The 21478-nt window shown below is 41.9% G+C and overlaps 1 protein-coding gene across 2 annotated transcripts; it reads right to left on the reverse strand.

Moving 5' to 3' along the window:
* Positions 1 to 470: 470 nt before the first annotated feature.
* Positions 471 to 20887, reverse strand: LOC125294092 (arrestin domain-containing protein 1-like). 2 transcript variants are annotated; one of them, XM_048242453.1, is made up of 8 exons: positions 20771 to 20887; positions 6580 to 6690; positions 6363 to 6413; positions 4475 to 4629; positions 3975 to 4157; positions 1966 to 2142; positions 1132 to 1639; positions 471 to 831 (listed from the first exon to the last, which is right to left on the reverse strand). In XM_048242453.1, the coding sequence occupies exons 1-8, from the start codon at positions 20811 to 20813 to the stop codon at positions 791 to 793; spliced, it is 1269 nt and encodes a 422-aa protein (XP_048098410.1). In that variant the 5' UTR covers positions 20814 to 20887; the 3' UTR covers positions 471 to 790. The 2 variants fall into 2 exon arrangements, with proteins under 2 accessions (XP_048098410.1, XP_048098409.1); XM_048242452.1 differs by lacking the exon at positions 20771 to 20887 and adding an exon at positions 9737 to 9967.
* Between the last annotated feature and the right edge of the window lie 591 nt (positions 20888 to 21478).

Raw genomic sequence — 21478 nt, forward strand, 5'->3', positions numbered from 1 at the left:
ACCTTTTACTGAGGAGGAGAAAGTATGTGGCGGGACTCACCTTGGCTGGACATGACACCCAAACAAGATTGAAGAGCAGTGGAGTTTCCCAATTTGTGGGCTTGACTGTTGTGGCTGAATGTGGACCTAGAATTTCCATTCAGTTATCAATTTCATAATTAAATCATAGTATCAACTTTGTTGTTTCAAAATTTTGAGAAACATTATTTTAATTCAGTGGCAAACTACAATCGAGGTTTAAATAAACTAAGTGAGCAATAATTAATATGCTTTAGTGTTCATATAAATACTTAAAAACAACCATTTAAACATAAAATAAAATAACCAAAAGTTCTGGTTATGCTCTGATTTTCTATCGAGTTGTGCATAATGGGTACATGTTTGCCTTTCATTGATAGTGGGTTTCCATTTGTATAAAAATAGGTACAGGTACAGCTACCCTACATACTTCCAATATACAACCCTAAACATCACAAACACACACAAGGTTTATTTCTGAACAAATTGGATTAACATTCCGGTGTATGTTCTGAGAGACAAAACAAATGACAATCTGAGCTTCTTGTACAGTGCTCGTACTCCTGAAGAGGAAAAGTCTATCATTTGAACTAATTCAGTATATTTCAATGTTTTTGGTGAGTACTACTTCTGAGATGATGGGTTAGCCTCAGTGACGGACATCGCTTGGTTATTGTAGACCTACAAAGAGGCTGAAAGATTCCAGTGTTCAGACAGTATAAGGCAAAGGAGCTTTTCCACACAATCTTCCATTGCTCCCTTTGTCTTGATTTCAGGTATTGTTGCAGGTTTCATCATAAGAGGGAGGAGGCTCTGTGGAAAACAAAAGAAGGCAAACACAGATAAAGTTGCTCAAACAGCAAAGCCTGTGGCCTAAGGAGAAAATAGATTCATTGGTGATGCCATTTTTTCCACTAGGTGGAGCCACATATGAAAATATTTGCTTTGACCTGACAATCCATTCAAGTTCATTGCCAGGAGATAATCATGAGCACTGAGATGGACAATGAAGATAGTGAAAATACCTAGCAAAATGTTTTTGCTTCAGCCAACAACATTTTCATCTGAAAATCATTCAGTGATTCAAATGCTATCAAAATGGCACCTACTCACCATATGGATATGCTGTGGGTCCATAGTTTGGCGGCAAGATCAATGGGCATGCTGTTTGTACAGGTGCAACATTGCTCTCGGTGTAAAAAGGTTTGGTGGCCCCCGTGGACACACTGAACATAGGTGCTGCTGAGGCATTTTGCCTCATCTGCGATGAGAACGACAGGCCCGGGGCATAACTGAAGGCATGTGGCGAGGCTGCAGCCTGGGCGCCAGGCCCCTGCTGTTGCTGGGAGTGGCTCTTGGTGGGAAGCTCCTCAGCCTGCGGCGTGCCCACTTCCAGGGGCAGGTGCTCTGGCTCGGCCGGCGGGGCGCTTGGGGAAGCGTAGCAGCTGCGGGGTCGAGGCCTGGGGGCCGGTCTCGGGGGCGCTGTCTTGGGGACAGTGGGAGGAGTTGACCGGGGCACTGGGGGCACAGGCCGCGACGGTGTGCGACGGGTGGTGTCCACAGAGACGTTGCCAATGAAGATGGGAAGAGTCAGTAATACGTCAGGGGATTTCAGCGAAACCTGCAAACATAAGAACACGTTCATAAACGTCACAAACACGTCCGATCCAAGTAGGCACAAATCTAAGTGCTATTGCACTTCCTACAAATCTTTACTAGACCAAATAATTAGTCAGTGAAAGTGAAAGTCGCTACAGGGAAAGAGGATGGTGCAAAGAGGAAATGCAAATAGGACCTTTTAAATAATCTCTGGGGGAACAAGCGGTAGATCACACTGAAGTGCACTACACCCACTTTGCACTTGTGACAAACTCCCATTAACAAAGACATTTGAGGACCTCATATCTGGTAATGGAGTGAATGAATTATCCCAGTCATACGGCAAACCTGGATGTAATAGTCAATGTTGATGAGTTCACAGCCTTGCAGAGGGGACTGGGGAAGAGGGGGCACGATGATCTGCTCCTTCCACTTGGCCTCTTTGTTGGCTTTCACACCCGAGCCTTCCACTTCTGCAATGGTCCTCAAGTCATGGATGGGCCTCTTGGTCTTATATGTCACTTTCTGTTCAAAAGACATAACACACGTCAGCACTGTGGCTCGTTGCAAAAACAAATCACCTATCTAACTTCCTCATCTTGCATCCCTCTGCTTCACACACACACACACACACACACACACACACAATACTAGTGATGCACCGATGTGAAAATTGTGGCCGATACCGATAACCGATATTAATTTTGCTGTTATGGCCGATACCGATATTTACCGATGTCGATATATCTGTATAGAAAACACATTCTTATGATAATCAAATAAAGAGCTATTTTCCAAAATGCATTTTTTTAAATAACGTTTCAATAGCCTACCTTAGAACACCAGAGGATTACAATATAATAGAATATCTGTATTATTTTATATCCTGATATAAAAAGAGAGAATACTGAATGTCTGATATTTATGACAGCACTTTATGCAGATTAGCCTATAGGTATGGCACACTATAGGCCTACTATTTATATTACAACTCTCCCTCTTTAATTCAGCTGTGTGGTTGAAGCCTGGAAATATTGTAAACAAAGTAGCATAGTTGGCTAGCTTATCATAGTCTACTGATTGGACTGTTCAGTTTCCCCATGTGTGTTTAAGTTTAAAGGTAATACTCCTTGGTACAGGCACTTTTGGGAAACATTGGTATTGAGATGATCACTCAACTTGAAACCAAGAGTTTTAAACAAATATGTGCAGCATGCTAATGTTGCTAAGCAGATTTAATAGTAATTTAGCTAGTCGTCTTCTATGAGTCCTTGCTTTCACGATTGTAATGTTTTATTTGGATTGCGTTGGCCGAGTCGCGCGTGTCCATTGAGTGAGTGAGCGAGAGAGAGCGGGGCAAAGAGAGGGGTGTTGTAAAATGGTGTTGCGGCTCCTTTAAGAGAGCTCCGTGTGTGTGTGTGTGTGGGAAGCTGGGAAGGAGGGAGATAGAGTGAGGAAGTGTATGTATGCGACTGGAGCAGAGAGTGTGGAAGTTCAAGTTGGAGTCTGTACACAGTGTGAGCGGTGTTACTGTCCGAAATAAAACTCCATAAAGTTCAGCTCGTGTATTTTGCTCATCAGAAATGGGACCGTGACCCCGACGTTATTCTATCTTATAACATCGGCCCTCGAATAACGAATCTCCCCTGCGTTTCTGACTACGGTCTGAAACAAAGCAGGAAAGGTTAACAGGGGGTTTATACTGTTTGGTAAAGTCTACAATGAAAGCAACGTAGGCTACCGCCAAGTAAAGCGGGAGATGTGTGTTGTTTATCCGGCCGCGTAAGCTGCAAAGCACTGCTAGACACTAAAGGGTGTGTCGGTTCTGCCTTTTCACACCGCTACACAGGTTTGTGGATATGAGTGTTGCGATTTCAGTTTTGAATCGCATATCGTTACAGCCCTATTAAATTCCTATTACGACCATATAACTACATTCTGCCTGATACACAGTTATATTTAGCCTACCACGAGAGATGTAGTGCTAGGCGTGACATGACATGCAAGCCAGCCATCAACTTGACTACAAGCAGCGCGATACAACGCAACGTTTTGAAAGAACTTTTGTCAGATGCCCAATGTCTTCTTTCTGTCAGTCTTGTTGCCCTGCTATTTTAAATAAGAAATATGATGCAATAGAAGGGCATATTTAACGGATTCATTGTAGACAGATAACACGCTTGGATCGCTACACACACGTCAAATACACAGGAATGATTATCGGCCTGTTCACATCGGCCCTATTTTGACATCGGACCGATACCGATGTGTAAAAAAATGACCATATCGGCCCATATTATATCGGCGGCCGATATATCGTGCATCACTACACAATACCAGTATATTTGTTGCATTACCTGTATGAGGCTGGCTACCACTGTGCTTGTGGATTTCCCTGACTTGTTCTCGATCTCTGTTTCAAGTTTAATGATCTGGCCTGGAGTGTACCCTCTCAGGTCACTGGTCGCCTTCAGCACAATGGTACCATTTTTCACAAGCATGTAGGTGAAGTCCTTAGTGACAGAGGAGGAGCTAATATCCTGTAAATGGAAGACGGAAACCCATAAGGTTTGCTAACGCACAGAAAATGCTAACACACAGAAAAAATGTTTAGGCCCTCATTTAAATTGTGGGCAAAGTGTAAATTATATAAACAAGCAAACTTCTTGTGCATGAAGTATAGCATCATGTGACATGTGGGAGCATTGAGCTGACTCATCAATCTTTGTGGTTAAGGTCTTGTCCAAGATGTTAAATTAGCATTGATTTGGCCTAGTTATTAAAATAGCTTTACATAAGACTTTGCCCTTTACCCCCATTCAAATTAGGGGCTGTAATCTTCCACCAGATTTCTCACCTGAATATCAGGCACATTATTGAGGTCTAGGGGCTTTAGGATGAAGAAAGGCTTCTCTGCCTTGTAGTCCTTTGAAAAGCGTGGCGTGTCAACAAAGGCTCGAATTTCAAATATAATCTTGCCATAAGGTCCTTCATAGGATGTAGGAGCAGTGGCTATGGTGAGAGAGAGTAAAGGAAACATAGAAACAGAGACAGAGAAAGTGAAGGAATGCAAAAATAAGTAGAACAGGGAGAATGGTCAGCATATCAGAAGAAATTCTGCTTCTTACAGCCCAAATATGCTCCAAAACGCCAGATTTCATGAAAAGTCAACTTATACATGCACATCTGTGTCTACCAAGTATACTAATTGAGGACACATCTGTCAGTGTCAATCAATCAATCAATGAGTTTGAAATAATTTTACATTGCGTGAATCTCCATCAAACTAATTTATTGTTATTTATGCTAACAGCATTTTTTTTTTTTTTGCTTTTTTTCGCTTTTCATAGGTCCCTTCATAACTCTTTACTCCCCCATCTACATTGAAATGGCTGCAAAGCTATATAAGTTGCTTATGATCTAATCATTTCATCACCAGGTCTCCACTGGCTTTATTCCTGGGAACAAATGAAAATGTGCATCTTTGCTGGATGTTTTGGATTAAAGCATCTACTAAATGAATAAATTGATTTTCTTCTCTCTTGACCCAGGACCAGTGCGTGAAAAAGTGCATGAACATACACAGTTAGCACACGACAGTGAGGAAACAAAATGTTGGTGCTGCACGGATAGTCCATGTCGACCATCCTAGTCACAAAACTTCATGTGCAAAACCATCATGTGCACTGTGCATATACCTAAACATAACTGTGTGTGGAGGTGTCCTTAAAACTTTATTCCCCTCAGAGATTATCAGGTATATGCTACAAAGAGTACTATAATGCATTATGAATAGTACAGTGTTTTATCCTCAGCCAATAATGCATTATCTTAAAAGATTGCTTCATGGTCTACCCAGGCTAAAGATCGACTCTGACATTATAACTGGGGGCAACAATGGTATTCAGCAGTAAAGCTATCTGTATAGCAGGCAGCAGTTTCACTTTGAGGCCACAAATACTCAAGATTAATTTACAGGTCACAGATTGCACATCAAATAAGATCTCTCACTTCAGACTCAGAATGTTGCCTTGAGCCCACTTGAGTTGTGAGCTGAGAAGGAGGTAACCACATTTCAAAAGGCACAAGGAGACAGACGCCCTGCTGCCTCTCCTTTCAACTCTCAGCTATAAACCAGTTGGATCAGTTTGAGTTTCACTTGTTTTCCTATTATGTCAACTAGGGAAATGTTTGTACCAAGAGAACCAGTGAAGGGAAATTTAAAGGTATAATACATAAATAAGATTGTTGTGTAATTCTACTTATGTAGATTTAGCCCTAGCAGTACATGCCCACTGTATGCATTTGCGCTTGAGTTGTTGTAGCTTTTGTTTCCAGTTTGATTGCAATGCGGCCATATACTTTCAGCAGTGAACAGTGAAACCTAGAGATTTTCAAAATCTGCTAGCGGAAAGAATGGCACAGTTGCACACATACCAACCCCACTGGCCAGGAAACCCAAATGCACACTTAAATCCTTAACTATCATTACCATCAGTTACTAAAACCCTGCCCTATATTCAGGAGTACTAATTCCATAATGCTGACTGCAAGCAGACATCAAGACACTGAATGGCATCATTCATTTAGTGACCCTTAATTCAGTTTCTAGACTAGGAATGAATCTCTCCACAGTCCAATCATTTCCCATGCGACCTTGGTGACCTCAGTCTCTTCTCAAACATACACAGCCAAATGTACCGACGGTTAGAGGAAAAAGTGTCATTAACACCTAACTCTCTCACCTGGTAACAGAAACTTGAATGGAAAGGTATGAGGGCCCTTCTTCAAAGTGCCTGGGAAAGAAACAACAAAATGTGTACCATTTACACTAGGGACAGATGAGTGGTGTGTTAGTGTATATTTCATTAAGAATGTAATTTGTTTTGTAGCCAAAAGTGTACGTTATGATGAAGAGGCGGCTGTGCCACTATTGAGGGTTATAGCAATCAGTGGGCCTACCTTTGTCAGCCACCGAGATAGTGCTGTTGAAATATTGCTCTTCTGCTGCCCATGACGTATCATTTAATTTGGTGCTCACTCCACAGTAGCCATGGCATTTCACCTTGATGGCTGAAAATGAGAGGGAGGAGGTTACACAAATAGGGGTTATTTCACCCACACGCAACACAGAACAGAGGAGGGGACCTGCCAGATGTATGTGGGAAAATGACAAACATTTGCAGAGAAATAGGCCGCCACTCCACTCATGCTGGTTCACATGACATTTGAAATACCACAACCCTAACCCAGCCCTGCCCTAGTGCATCCCCACTGCGTCACCACAGACAGTCACAACCAAAAATCAGTTCCTCGTTCACCATTTCCTGATCAAACACCTTTAAACCATCCATCACTACACAACGTATATATATGGCTTACAAGGGTTCATTGTTCTGGTTGGATAACACCCCTAGCTGAGAGTGAAGTGGGATAGGATGTTTATCAGCGCCTGCCACTGCCGCTGCCGCCCCCGAGGCTGCTTCCCCAACTGAGCACGTCCCCAGGCTCACCAGACAATCACAAAGCCAACGGGTAACCAAAGGAACATGCACTGCCTCATGGGGTATAGGCCTCATCAACGACACTAACCAAAACCATGTGCCATGACACACTGGAAGCTTTCTGAAGAAAGACAGCCTACGAAAAACTTAACTTAAAAACTGGCACAATGTCTTGTCATATCCTGCCAGTCAGGTTTATGAATAATACAGTGAATACTCAATATGTTGATAAATGATTAGTCGCTATTGCAATACATTGTAACCTATATTTGAATATGATCTCACAGTTAGGCTATTCAAAATATCTGGCTATTCTGTGTTAAGTACTTATTTTATTATTATTTTTTATTTGGGTGTGTGCAGAGATATGTGACGTTGAGAGATGCAGCTTCAGTCTTACCTGATTTTCAGGACACAGAATGTAAACAAACTAGTCACATGGCCCCATTTAAAAAGAAACACCCTGACTTCAAAAGACATGTTCAGATTTCAACACTCTGTTTGTGGCATGCCTCCATGACTCGGTGCAATTACTGTAGAACCTAATATGTCTGAACTTTGACCGTAAATTCACTTTCAGTAGCATTCTGCCGCATATAAATAATTACACTACATGAACACATAATGAACACGGCACAGCTACACTGTTTTCATGCTTGTTTCACTACTGTGGCTGTTAGCCTAGACAAAACCACAATAAATGTTTCAACTCGTGGTCTTGAGATGATCTGAGCTAGGCCTCCATTGACAGAACATTTGTTCTGAAAGAATCACAGTGTCATCCAACTAGGATCCAACTAGAACAGCTGATTCACTATGGTCATTCTAAAAAGCTGCTAAACTAAAGGAACGCCACAGCAAATAGTTGCAAGGGTGAGGTTACACAAGTGTTTTGGAAAATAACTCCAATGATGCTGTTGCACGCACACCTCTTTAGGATGTGTCCTATATACAAAAGTCAGCGCAAAAGGAATACACGGAAACCACATTTCTAGATGCATATCAGTGATGTAATGATCCACAAAACTGGCTTAACGTGCCATGCGTCACCCACTGGTGCTGTGTGAGACGACGTATTGCAATGCGGATGGAATGTGTCTCTGTTCCTTGCCCACTTCTTTCCATAGCGTGTGCAGCAGACAGCGAGTCCAGGCTGACTGAGATGATTTTTGTGTTCTCTGGGGAATACCACAATAATGCACCGTCTGTCTGACTGCTAGAGACCACAGTCTCAAACAGTAGCCTATGTTTTCAGGACAGGGGCTTGTTAACCATTTCCATGTAGCTCATAAGGAAAAGCTCATAAGGAAGCTCACCACTTGCATATTAGAGTTTTCTGACTGAGGGATTTGTGTAATAAACACTAACAAATTGAGAGTCTTTGCTCATTGTTAACATTGTTAAGCTTCACAACACATGTAAAATATCATAGCATAAGCAAAGTGTGTGATACAAGAATCATTTACTGGTATGTCTACTCTCTGTAAACCTCTTCCAACTGTGTGATAAGCACAGGGTAACGTACTGCACTCATAAGGCCACACAACTGCTTACTGTAACTCAACCACTTGTTCAATCCATGAAATGTGAACTTCCCAATGAGCCATTGTTTTCATGTCTAGGAAAACATGACATCTGCTTACAGAAAAACTGATCCATATGCTTAGGGGATGATTTTGTACCTCAATAAAACAGGTGTCCAGTAACAGTCTCAGACAGAACTCTGCTCACAAAAGCAACTTGTTACAAGCTATTGTCCTAATACAAAGAATAGCCTACCACCTGTCGCATCACAACATTGAAAAGTAAACGACTAACTTCAGGTGTAGACAACAACAGATACTGATCACCTCTCCTAAATGAAGGTTCTTAACAAAAACACAACAAAGAACTTAACTTTAACTACACATCATTCTAAGGTTTCTAAGGTTATTCTGGTTCTTGTTGCTTTTTGCTTCAACAGCACAAGATAGCGAATTAAATACACTTACAGTGGTGCTATTCCAAGTGGTCCGCGAGCACACATGGTAAAATAAGACGAGTTGTTTGCAATGTTGAACAACTTATGTAAATCCAAACAGGTCTGCAACACTGCCTATGTAAGCTACGTCAGTTTAAATCATATCTTCTGACACAAGCAGGTGCAAAGACAATAAGCAAGGTGGTTCAGTGAGTAGGCCTACTTTGTAATATATAGCATACTGTTGAAGTAGTCTACTGTTTTTTTTTTAACTAGGTGGTCCGTGAGTTTTTTTTATTTACTAGTTAAGTGGTCCTTGGTCTGAAAAAGTTTGAGAAACACGGCCTTACATGTTGTCTTCCAATCGGACGTCACAGCTTATCTCGACCACAAGTTAGCCCACAGCACAAGACCTATTAAAGGCGGATATACCTTTAACCACTGTTATGAAACTGTAGGATACAACTAAAGCGCACGTGAGTTGCTGTAGTCGATCTAAAATGAAGGCCTATAGTTCTATTGTTTTTATCTTCGTAGGTATTAGGCCCCAGACTAAAAGGTGAGACAACCAGCTTTCCCAGGTTACCGCACAGGTAGGTCGACTCGCACAGGACGACGATGTAACAAAGGCGCAGCGCAAGTTATTTTTTCTCACCTTTACATTGTATAGGCTCGGAGTTTGTTATTTTCACGGTTCCTGTGATTGAATCCCCTGGATTGTAAACCACTTTGTTGTCCGTGAAAGAAATTTCGAATTCTTCGAGTTTTCCCATTTCTTCCTTCCAGCCACCTCAAGTAGCGGCGAACGATAGTGTGCCTGTCGCTGGGGGAGGAGTTGACAGGGAATGGGGAGGAATTTTCCACCTGTGCCGAGTTTCGTTTGCCATCCAATCTTGTCTTTCACCATGATGTGACGTCTGTAGTTTGTCCCCTTGTTTTCTCACACATTCATCAATAGGCTAATAATCACAGACAAAACCAATCGCCTATTAAGGTGTCACCACGCTGTCAACCCATGGCCCTATAATAATACTAAAACAAGTTTAGTTTACTTTTACAGTTTGCTATGGAATTTCTTATAGCCTACAAACAACCGACCAACCATTGAAATACCACAGATTTCCATTGACTTTATGGTCACCCAGCCAGCCTTCTCCATCAACAAACATTAAGCTTAAGGGCCTTAATAGGCCTATTGTATTCTTTGGATGTTGTCAAAATATGATTAATCTAATGGCAATATTGCAGGTAGGCTATGCCACTGACTGCATTTGACTCAGGTGATGTTAATGAACAAACACATAACAGGGTCATGACCAAACAAAAATCTATTATGAACATTTCACATGAGTAATAGTCAGATTATGACACTAGACTACAGAAATCATGCAACTGATTAGGTCAAAAGCTTTTTGTAATTATTGCAGGACTACAATAGGCAATCAGCAATTGTAATTATTAAGTGAGTTAATGAGTGAGCTTTTTTTTTGTTCCCCACTGCCTTACACAGCAGTCCATGCATACACTGCATTCCAAATTATTATGTAAATGACAATTTCTCAGATTTTCCTAAATAGTTGATGCAAATGACAGTCAGTATAATTTTCAAGTCATCAACCGTTAAAGTATAATTCAAATTTTATTGGACAAACCTAACAGTTTCAAAAAAACTCAAAATGCACTGTTCCAAATTATTATGCACAACAGAGTTTCAAGACATCAGTGAAGACAGCTTGTGAAGAACTAAACATGGTCATTTGTTGAATTTGCAGCATTAGGAGGTGATATTAAATCAAAAGTTATTTCAATCAAAAACATCTTAACAGGCCAAGTTACATGTTAGGACCCCTTCATTGATATCACCTTCACAATTCTTGCATCCAACTTGTGAGTTCTTGGAGAGTGTCTGCTTTAGTTGCAGAATAGCCTGCAGAGCTGCCAGAATGTCAGAATAGCCTCCCAGAGCTGCTGCTTGGATGTGAACTGCCTCCCACCCTCATAGATCTTTTGCTTGATGTAGAGGTCTGCACTCCCGCAGTAGACCTCGACGCAAAAGAGTGCGGCGCAGGACAACTTTTGAAAGCTCTTTGCGGGAGCGGGCGGGATGAGAGAGGTGTGTTCGCAGGTGCCGGACAAACCGATGATTCACTGCACTCCCGCAAATTAAATATGTGCGTAAAATGAAATATGGAAATGATTAAAGTAGTGTTCATAACTATAGTTCAGCTGGATGTTCTGCAGCATTAAATAACAGGGTTTAAGCATAGCCTAACTGATGGATAGCTGGCCTATAGCCTATAATGTCATTTACGTGGGTTCAATTTGTTCCTGCTGCTCATTGTCAAAACTCGAAATCGAAAGCATGACAGAGGAAGAGGGCACCAGGCTAGGCCTACTTCAGTTGTTAGCTTACATTCAGAACCAAGAAACTGACATCTGGAGTCTTTCTCAGGTGTGTGTGCTCCTTTCGTGAGACAGAAAGAAAAGCTGAATAGGCTATCCCTCCTGCATGCCGGCTTTAGCGGGCGGGAGCGGGACATCATGTTACAGATGCGGGCGGGAGTGGGACTAAAAATGACACATTAATGCGGGAGCGGGCTAGCCTAGAAATCTAGACGCACCCTAGCGGCGGCAAATTAATTTGCTCAGCCTGTACGTCTAGTATCAAACCATAGGGATTTCTATTGGCTGACACCGTGGACGTCATCCAATCACAGCGCTCTATTTTGTTAGAGAGTCTTAAGGCGGGCTTAACAGAAAGACGACAAACCTGCGATGGTAGCAACAAGGAAGGTGGCTATGGCGAACAAAGAGCGGTTGTTTGAATCGGCGTTGGCGTCAACTTTGGAGGAGTTGGACTTGTGCTTTTCTTTGAAAGTTGAGCAACACGATGCACTTAAGTCATTCCTTTCAAAGAAGGATGTATTTGCCGTTTTTCCGACCGGATACGGTAAAAGTTTACTTCCCCGTTCACTGTTTTCATCGCTCTGGCCACGTCATCCTGCTCTTTGTTCTGATTGGTCGTAGCGCTGGCCTATTGCATGCCTAGGCAGTTTGAAAGACAATTCTCTGCCCGCCCCTTGGATTAAGCGAGGTGAATGGTTCGATTCCAGACTATACATTTCAATGATATAGGATGGCCTGCCAGGCTAGGAGCGGGCGGGAGCGGGACAGAATATTGCGGGAGCAGACCTCTAGCTTAATGTAGAGGTCTACACTCCCGTAGACCCGCGGGTCCCGACGCAAAAGAGTGCGGCACGGGACAACTTTTGAAAGCTCTTTGAGGGAGCGGGCTGATGATTCACTGCACTCCCGCAAATTAAATATGTGCGCCCGCCCGCTCCCGCATGAATGTGTCATTTTTAGTCCCGCTCCCGCCCGCATCTGTAACATGATGTCCCGCTCCCGCCCGCATGCAGGAGGAACAAATTGAACCCACGTAAACGACAATACACTCTAAGAAGTAATGTGTTAATATGACACATTGCTGTGTGTGCTCAGGGACAACACATTTTGTGTCAATTTCAACACCGCAATTATGTGGAGATAGCCGAATTGTGTGACTGGCTGGGTGGGTTAAAATGTTAAAATACAAAAAATTATAGCTTAAATTTGTCTTTAACCTTTCACCCAGCCACACAATTGCTGTGTTGAAATTGACACAAAAATGTGTTGTCCCTGAGCACACACAGCAATGTGTATTGTCCTCCGGTAATTATCAGAAAATAAGTCCCGACAAAGAGAACAGAACCCGACGCGCTTCGACCTGAAGGGACTTATTTTCTGATAATTACCAGCGGACAATACATTATCCCGCTTATTACACGGCTACTTGCCAAAACGAGAAAAGAAACCTAACACAATGAATCTTTAAAATGATTTTGCTACCGTTTAGGTGTCTTCCGCTGACAAAATAAATAGTTCGCCACACAGATAGAACTTGACAGTTTCAGGTGTTGCGTGGCAACGTCTTACTAGCTTACTTTCCCTTTCAATGAAATTCCATTGCAATAAGCGAATGGAATTCTTGCGGAGGGATATGAAAGACGTTAATCAACCCGTTGCCATTGACAGCGGTGATTATATACTTTGCCGGTGATTTTATATAGATTTAACATAGGCCTGAACGTTGGGAAGGCCCATTCATGTGAATGGAACTTTCTGCAGCACTCTGAAGAGCCGTGTAATAAGTCATTTTAACACATTACTTCTTAAAGTGTATGGGCTATAGGCCTGCTATCCATCAGTTATGCTTAAACCCCGTTATTTAATGCTGCCTAACAGAACATCCAGCTGAACTATAGCCTAGTTATGAACACTACTTTAATCATTTCCATATTTAATTTTACGCACATATTTAATTTGCGGGAGTGCAGTGAATCATCGGTTTGTCCTGCACGCGAACCCACCTCTCTCATCCGCCCGCTCCATAAAGAGCTTTCAAAAAGTTGTCAGCGCCCCGACTCTTTTTGCGTCGGGACCCGCGGTTCTACTGCGGGAGTGCAGACCTCTACTTTGCAGCATGAGATGCATCGTCATGCATAAAGATGATTTTGCTACGGAAGGCACAGTTCTTCTTTTTGTACCACGGAAGAAAGTGGTCAGTCAGAAACTGTACATACTTTGCCAAGGTCATTTCACACACTTCAGGGACCCTAAAGGGGCCTGCCCATAGACTGTATATAGAACTGGACAGTGTGGCTGCATTCTACAGTGTTCTATGGAATTGAAGCCGCCGAGGCGACGCCATCTTGGAAAATTTGGAGCCAATTTGAAGTCGCGGCTGCGCGAAAGCAAAAGTTGAAGCATCGCGCAGTGAAGAGGAGTCGCGGTCAGGCACGCCCACTCAGTTGCCGCTCAGCGAGTTAAAACGCCCTTGTCAAGTGAAACCCGCCCCTTCTCCTTTCCACAACGCAGGTCGACTTCGGCGCCGAAGGCTAGCTGGCTGGATGAATTTTACGGCTGTGACTGAGTTAGCTAAACAGTACAAACAACAATCGGTTTGTTCTTGTCTGGTAAGTGTTGCGTATCAACTGAAACGTTTTTTTTTGTCTATTGGTGTTCTTAAATACGTCTAAGAGAGCTTATTATGTTGATTATAGACTGTGACAATTTAGTATGGTGAATACTAATGAGCTAACAACAGAAATGCGGACAGCGAATAACATGCTAACGTTAGCAGCTACATTAACGTTACCGGGAGGCTAAGTTAGTAATTGAAGTGAAGATTAGCACACAGCTCCCTTAACAGTCGATGCATGATATACTTGGTTTTATTAGTTGTTGCTGTTTTCAAATATCATGTATGCTATCTCAACATGGAGTAACCATTGACTGTACATGGGGATTAATAACACTAGACAGTCAGTACAGTATATGATGTGATAAAGCAACGGTATGATGTGATAAAGCAACGCAAGTTTACCTTAACGTAATGTGAAGCATGGACCTCATCAACCTCGTGTTAATGTAACTACTAGCCATTTTTTCTAACGTTAACGACACCTCTGTTAGAGCTACTTCTGTGATGGTAGGTCGGTAGCATAGACTGTAAAAAATAGATCGGTAGGTCAGTAGTTGTAGACCGCATAAGTGAATGATCGATAAATGAAACGCCTGCATTAAACACTAGCTGCTACGCCAAGAACCAGTCACTTCCCAGGGATGTCGGTGAACATTTGAGAAAGACCTTAGTTTGTCATCTAACGTCCATGATCAGTCATACTGATAACGTTATTTTTCAAGCTGACTTAAAGTTAATAACATTCACACCGCATATTTAAATGTGTAGTTAACATTATAGGTAGGCTGTGAAGTTTATTGCACACATATATTTAATTAATTGGTATTACTAGTGGTGTTGAGTGCCTGATTAGATGCTTTGTAATGTTGTAAAATTGTCTGACTAACTTTATTGTAACTTTCCTTTTGCAGGTAAGATATGGGTGATGACTGAATGTACTGGAGGTGGCGGCAAGGTGGTCTCCATGGTCTACATTAGTCTGCAAGCAAGGGAATGCCTACGTGAAGATGTTTGGCTGGGGTGGTCTGAGGTGGCATGTCCTCCCCCTTTCTCCAAGTACCCTGACATCCATCTCCCTGACATCATCACCCACCGTCACTGGATCAACCTGAAGCCCCTTATACATGGGACATGGCACAGCACCACTACGTTTTGAAAACACATGACTTTCAATAACTTGCATGGCACCAAGAAAGGTCTGCCTCTGCTCTGAACCTTCTGTTAATGTGACATCATTTATACTTGAGGCTGTACACATCCCTTTGTTTCTATTTTCTTTATTGATGTCACCCAAACTTCAACTTTCTGTATGCCCCTGAACTCACACAAATTGTAAATTGCAATGCGCCATTTAACTAGTGGTGTAGTCGAGTTAGTTGGTTGTAGTGGTGGGTATACTGTGAGCAACCCCAAATGTTATTAAATACATATCCTTGCCTATTTTAAATGGGTTTACTGTGTAGTCCTGTGTATCACGTAGACTATACCACGGTCATTTAACTGCCTTGGTATTTAAGTCAGAGGCCATTGCTTAGTATTTAACTGTAGCCTACACAAAGATGTAGATGTTACAAGAATGTTAATATCAGAATAATTATTGGTTGATACTAAATCAATATTGAATGTTTTTATTTCTTTTGTGTGATCTATCATTCAGAATGCTGCAACATGCCACAATCAGCCAAAGAGGACACATCGTAACTCCTCTCCTAGTTACTCTCCATTGGCTCCCTACAGTAGACAGAATTCAATTTAAATCTCTCACTTTGGCCTATAGGACATTGACTGGATCTGCTCCTTGTTATTTTAATTCAATGATCAAGATATACATCCCCAACCGCCCACTGTGGTCTTCTGATGAACTTCTGTTGTGTCGACCAGTCTTAAGCAGCTAGGTCAAATTCAAGACTCTTTTCCTCAGTGGTACCATGTTGGTGGAATGAGTTGCCCAGTGCTCTTCGTTCTTGTGATAGTTTTTGGTCTTTTAAGCACTTCTTATACATTATGGTTTGTATGCAGTAGTACTGTTTCATTTTCATTATAGGCTGTTGATTAATTTGACATTGTTTATTATTGATATTCTCCTTAATGTAGTCTTACCATGTTATTGTTATTATATTATTGATTGAATGGGCATTATTATTTATTATTGCTTTCCCCCCTCATTGTTTATTTCATTAGGCTATTGATTGATCCCTGTTTTAAGTATTATGGTAACCATAACCATCATAATGTGGTATTTTCTTATGCACTTGAAACAAAGAATAAAAATGTTTCTTTAAACGTAGTACCACTTTAAACACATCACACACTGAACAGCAAAGTAGCTTCCTGATTATGTGTAAAATGTTTAGAGTATCCTGTCCTGATGTAGTAGGTCCATGTTCTCATATTTTTACAGCTGACATGAAGGCTGCAGTATTACATTTTTGATTTATAATGGAGCACCCTCTCTGGTGAAAGACTAGCAAGCCTGTGGTAGAGGCATACGATTACAGACATATTGAGAGGGCCTATCAATGAGTTGTCACAGTTTTCAATTTAGACGTATTATTGGGGGCCAAGCAGCGAAGCTGCGAAGGCACCCATTGTGTTTCTATCTTTTCTTATTATTATGCAACTTTCTTCCGCCATGGAAGTCAATGGCAGCCCATAGAACCGTCTGGTAAAAAGTTGTGAAATTTGGCACACTGATTAGGGACAGTCCCATGATTAATGTCACCAAGTTTCATGATGGCACCTCAAGCACTCTAGCGCCACCAACAGGCCAAATTTGACGTGTTTCATAAGTAACTTTTGACCCGTTTGCCCGATTGTCAAAAATGAGGTACCGTTGGAATCATTGGACCAAGCCGAGTTCAACGCACCCTATGACGTCATTTTCCGCCATGATGGATTTTCCGCCATATTGGATTTTATCGAAAGTGAAACTAAAGTTTCACGCCTCACATAGTTTGTCCGATTTTAACGAAACTTAATACATATGATCTTCAGACCAATCCGCACAAAAGTTATCAATTTTCGTCTTCGGAACTAAAATCGTTCGCCCGTAACAACCAATCGAAATATGCGGCGAAGCCGCCAAACAGGAAGTCAGCTCATATCTCAGCAACCCTTTCATCTATCATAACCAAACTTAGTACATGGACTTATATCCCCATCTGTAGAGCACTCAAGAAATCTGGTGACCTTTGACCTCTAGGGGGCGCTGTAATTAAGAAACATGCCTTTTGGCCTGTAGCAGCAGTTGTGCTTAGAATTAAAACGCACTAGTGGTGTCTAGTACTACTGTTGATGGTCCTTAGGCCTAACCCAGGCCAACTTGTGATGTCATCGTAATTGATTCGGCCGCCATATTGGATTTAATCAAAAACACGAACAAGTTTTCATAGTTCACAAATTTCATCTGATTTTCACCAAAATTGGCACAGACCATCCTCAGACCATGCCTTATCACTGCCTAATTTTCTGGAATTATTGACAGAAGCATTGGCCCGTAACGGGCAATCGAAATTTGCTGTGAAGCCGCCAAACAGGAAATGAGCTCATATCTCAGCAACGCTTTTCATGTATCAAAACCAAACGTAGTACATGCACCTTTGAGCCCATCGGGAGGACACTCAAGAAATCTGGTGACCTTTGACCTCTAGGGGGCTCTGTAATTGACAAAAATGCATTTTGTCCAGTAGTTGCTAATGTGCATTATTCTGCAATGGAAGTCAATGGCAGCCCATAGAACCGTCTGGTAAAAGTTATACAATTTTGCACACTGATTGGGGACAGCCCAATAATTAATTTCACCAAGTTTCATGCCGGCACCTCAAACGCTGAAGCCACCAACAGGCCAAATTTGGGCGATGTGTTCACAGACTTAACTTTTGACCCGTTGACCTGAATGTCAAAATGAGGTATCATTGGAATCCTTGGGCCAAGCCGAAGTTCAACACACCCCATGACGTAAATTTTTGACCTCTGTGTTTAAATCACAGCAAGTGTGATCATATCTCAGTCAATCTTTTTTTTTTTTTTGATGTGAAACTGATGACAGCAAGTTCCATCTACTGTAGTTCATTCTAATGTGTGCGTGCAAGGGTGGGGACGGGTGGGATGGGCAGGGGCAGTTGGGATGTGGGCTGGCTGGGGGAGGCGACACTCAGCCCTGGTTCAGCCCCACAAATTCAGTTATGCTTTGATGTGAAACTTGACCTTGTAACTCAGCCAATCTTGGGTTGTATGCAGGCTTGGAATTTCACCATTCTGGGGCAAGGCCACTTGGCCTTCAGTTGGGCATATTTGGTGGGGGGCACAAAGGCCACATGTCAGGGCACCAAGGCCAAAGTTAACTATAGCATATAAAAATGATCAAAGTTGTATTTAGCCTATTCACTGCAATAGACCTGCATCACTGTATGAAACATGACAAAAACATGAAAAATGACATATTACATAGAACTGTAAATCTTCTGATCATCTAATAATTACAGATATCTAGGCTACATATAACAGTTATTTTATATTTGGCCTGCTATGAAATCATGTATTGAACAATTTAAGCACAGCTCAGCTTTAAGAAACTCAAATAGCCTAGATGCATGCTTAGCATTTTGTGATCATTAAGGCTACTTTCACAAACTGTTAGTCAGTTGTCCTCTGATTTTACCAATATCTGGCGATATTTGTAACATTTATTTTGTATTTGGCCCATTATGAAATCATGTGGAACAATTTAAACATTGTAAAACTTAAAGCCCAAATTTGGAGACATCCATGCATGTCGAAATTTACTGCAAATTGAAACTGGATTACTCTGGAACAGCTAACTGTACAGGGACTGTTTTACACCTTTGTGTTCGGTAAGGTCTGCTGTTTATTCTTATAAATGGTTTGTCATGTGTTAAAAGAAGGGTTCGTGAAGTATTCCACCTATATGAATGGGTAGGGAGATCATGGACGCAAAACCTTCAGTAGAATGTATGATTAAATTGAATTATATTATTTACTTTTATCGCGAACCGTTCAACACAGCAATTATCGGCTAACATCGTTTAAAAGCTGAAAAAGCTCTTTCATGTGATACTTGTGATGTCTGTGTGATGAGTAGGCTACTTGGCAGTAGTTAAACTGAGAAGAATGGGTGAATTTGGACGACTTTCTTTTCTTGCACTGTCACTTTCTCCACTGCGTAAAAGACTAAATTAATTTAGCTGTGAATGCTAAGATTATTTTGACAGGCCACAGGCTAAAAAAAAAATCGCTATTAGTAGGGATAAAGCAGAATATTGAAAGAAGGGGGGCACCAAGGCCACCGTGGCCTGTAAACCTCTGATTTTCAGGGGCATCCACGCCCAGCATAAGGCATGAAATTCCTACCCTGGTTGTATGGCATGGAACTTGCTGTGACTGCTTAAGGCTATATGTCTGATGCAACAGCATTGACTTACATGGCAAATCTGGCCTGCTGATCTCTCTCTGCTTGGCCCCCTCATTGCTGCTTGCAGCTATATTTTTGAAATGATGTACGTCTACGGGAGGATTTACCCCGCAAAATGCTACGGGAGGATTTCTAATGCAAAATGCTTCTCCAGCAGTGCAATCGCAGGTAACAACGATACCTTAACGCATTTTCAGATACCGCTGTTCTGAGCATACTAAGCAAATTGGCCATTTGTAACTTTGAATCCCTCCTCACGTTAAGCTATGGTCCAATAATGTGTTCACTAAAACACAAGTAACGTTATTTGTCGGGCTGATTCATAAATGGGCATACCGAGGTTGTCGACCTAGCAGGCTAGGTGGCGTTTTTTGCCATTCGCAAAACTAAGCAAGAGTTAACGTTAATGAAACTACATCGCCTTCTCCAGTGACAAAGTATATTAAAATGAAGTTGCAACGATGATGGCGGCAATCACTGGTTACGTTAAACCATTTGAAACAAGTAGGACTGTAAATGATGGTGACTGGCTAACGTCACTTCGGATCAATATAGCAGAGCCCTTTTACTTTACCTATCAACTGGCTAATGCTAGCATGATGTAGCATGTTATGAGCTAATTTACTTAGCATCTACGAAAGAACAGAACATATCTTTTTTCACAAAGAATCTGTCACAACTAACAACGACGTCTCTTACCAGCAACTACACAATGTATGACTATCAATATGTATTTAGTCAGACTGTGATAAGATATAGCCTAATGATAATAACAGCAACACTTATTTAGGTTAGATTATGTGAGAAATCATAGGGTCCGAAATCAGGTGTTAAAATAAGTGAGCGATGACGCGGTAGTGTCTGCAGCCAGCTGTCAATCATAGGTGTAAACCGCCTTTTAGATTTGTTAATATAACATTAAAAAATAATTTCAGCGAGAAAAGAAAAATGTGTGTATTGAAACATCTTGAAAACTATTTTTTTCGAATAAAAAAAGTTGTTGATACAAAAAATAGTTTTAGATGAGAAAAGTGACACGGAAAGTTAGCTACTTGGCCATTGAAATACATGGGGATGGGGAGTTACACATTGTACTGCAGCCAGCCACCAGGGGCTCTGGACTGGACGCCGCATCACTCTTAACAGGCTGACACACTGTCCAGTTCTATATATACAGTCTATGGGCCTGCCAGCTCTCTCCCCCATGATTCCAGCCCAAAACATGACTCCGCCACCTCCTTGCTCAGCCTTGTTGGGACATGGCCATTCACCAACCATCCATTACTCCATCCATCTGGACCATGACTCATCCGTAAACAAAACTATTTGAAAGTTAGTCTTCATGTATTCCGGAGCCCACTGCAACCGTTTCTGCTTGTGAGCATTGTTTAGGGGTGGCGACAAGAGCGTAGGTTTGGTCTGAGCTTTCGTGGGGACACTACCCAATCATTATGTTAAGCCCACCTAACGACTCTACACGATACACGATTTCATTGGCCTGAATAAGTTTCGATTTCTGGAGCTCACAAGCCAACGGAGAGTTGCTAGACTAGCCCTGTAATTTGCTGCCGCTAGGGGCGCGTCTAGATTTCTAGGCTACCGTTTAAAAGCTGAGAAAGGCTCTTTCATGTGACACATGTGTGATGAATAGCCTACTTCTCGAGGAGTTCAACAGAGAATGGGTGAATTTGGACGCACTTCATATGCCGAAGTGTAGGCCTAGCTGAAGCGCTGCGCAATGGTAGTTATTATAGGTAACTTCAAATCAGCGCGATTTACCCTTATAGGCTACTGCACATTACAAGATCTGGGCCCAGTTTCCCAATAACGACGGAGACACGAGACGGAGACACGGTTTTCTACGATTCATCTTACGATCGTTCGTTTGTTTTTTCCGACTGTTTCCCGAACATGCTCGTAGCGTGAACGCGCATGCACTGCTC

Source organism: Alosa alosa, chromosome 5, assembly GCF_017589495.1.
Source record: "Alosa alosa isolate M-15738 ecotype Scorff River chromosome 5, AALO_Geno_1.1, whole genome shotgun sequence".
NCBI lineage: Eukaryota > Metazoa > Chordata > Actinopteri > Clupeiformes > Clupeidae > Alosa > Alosa alosa.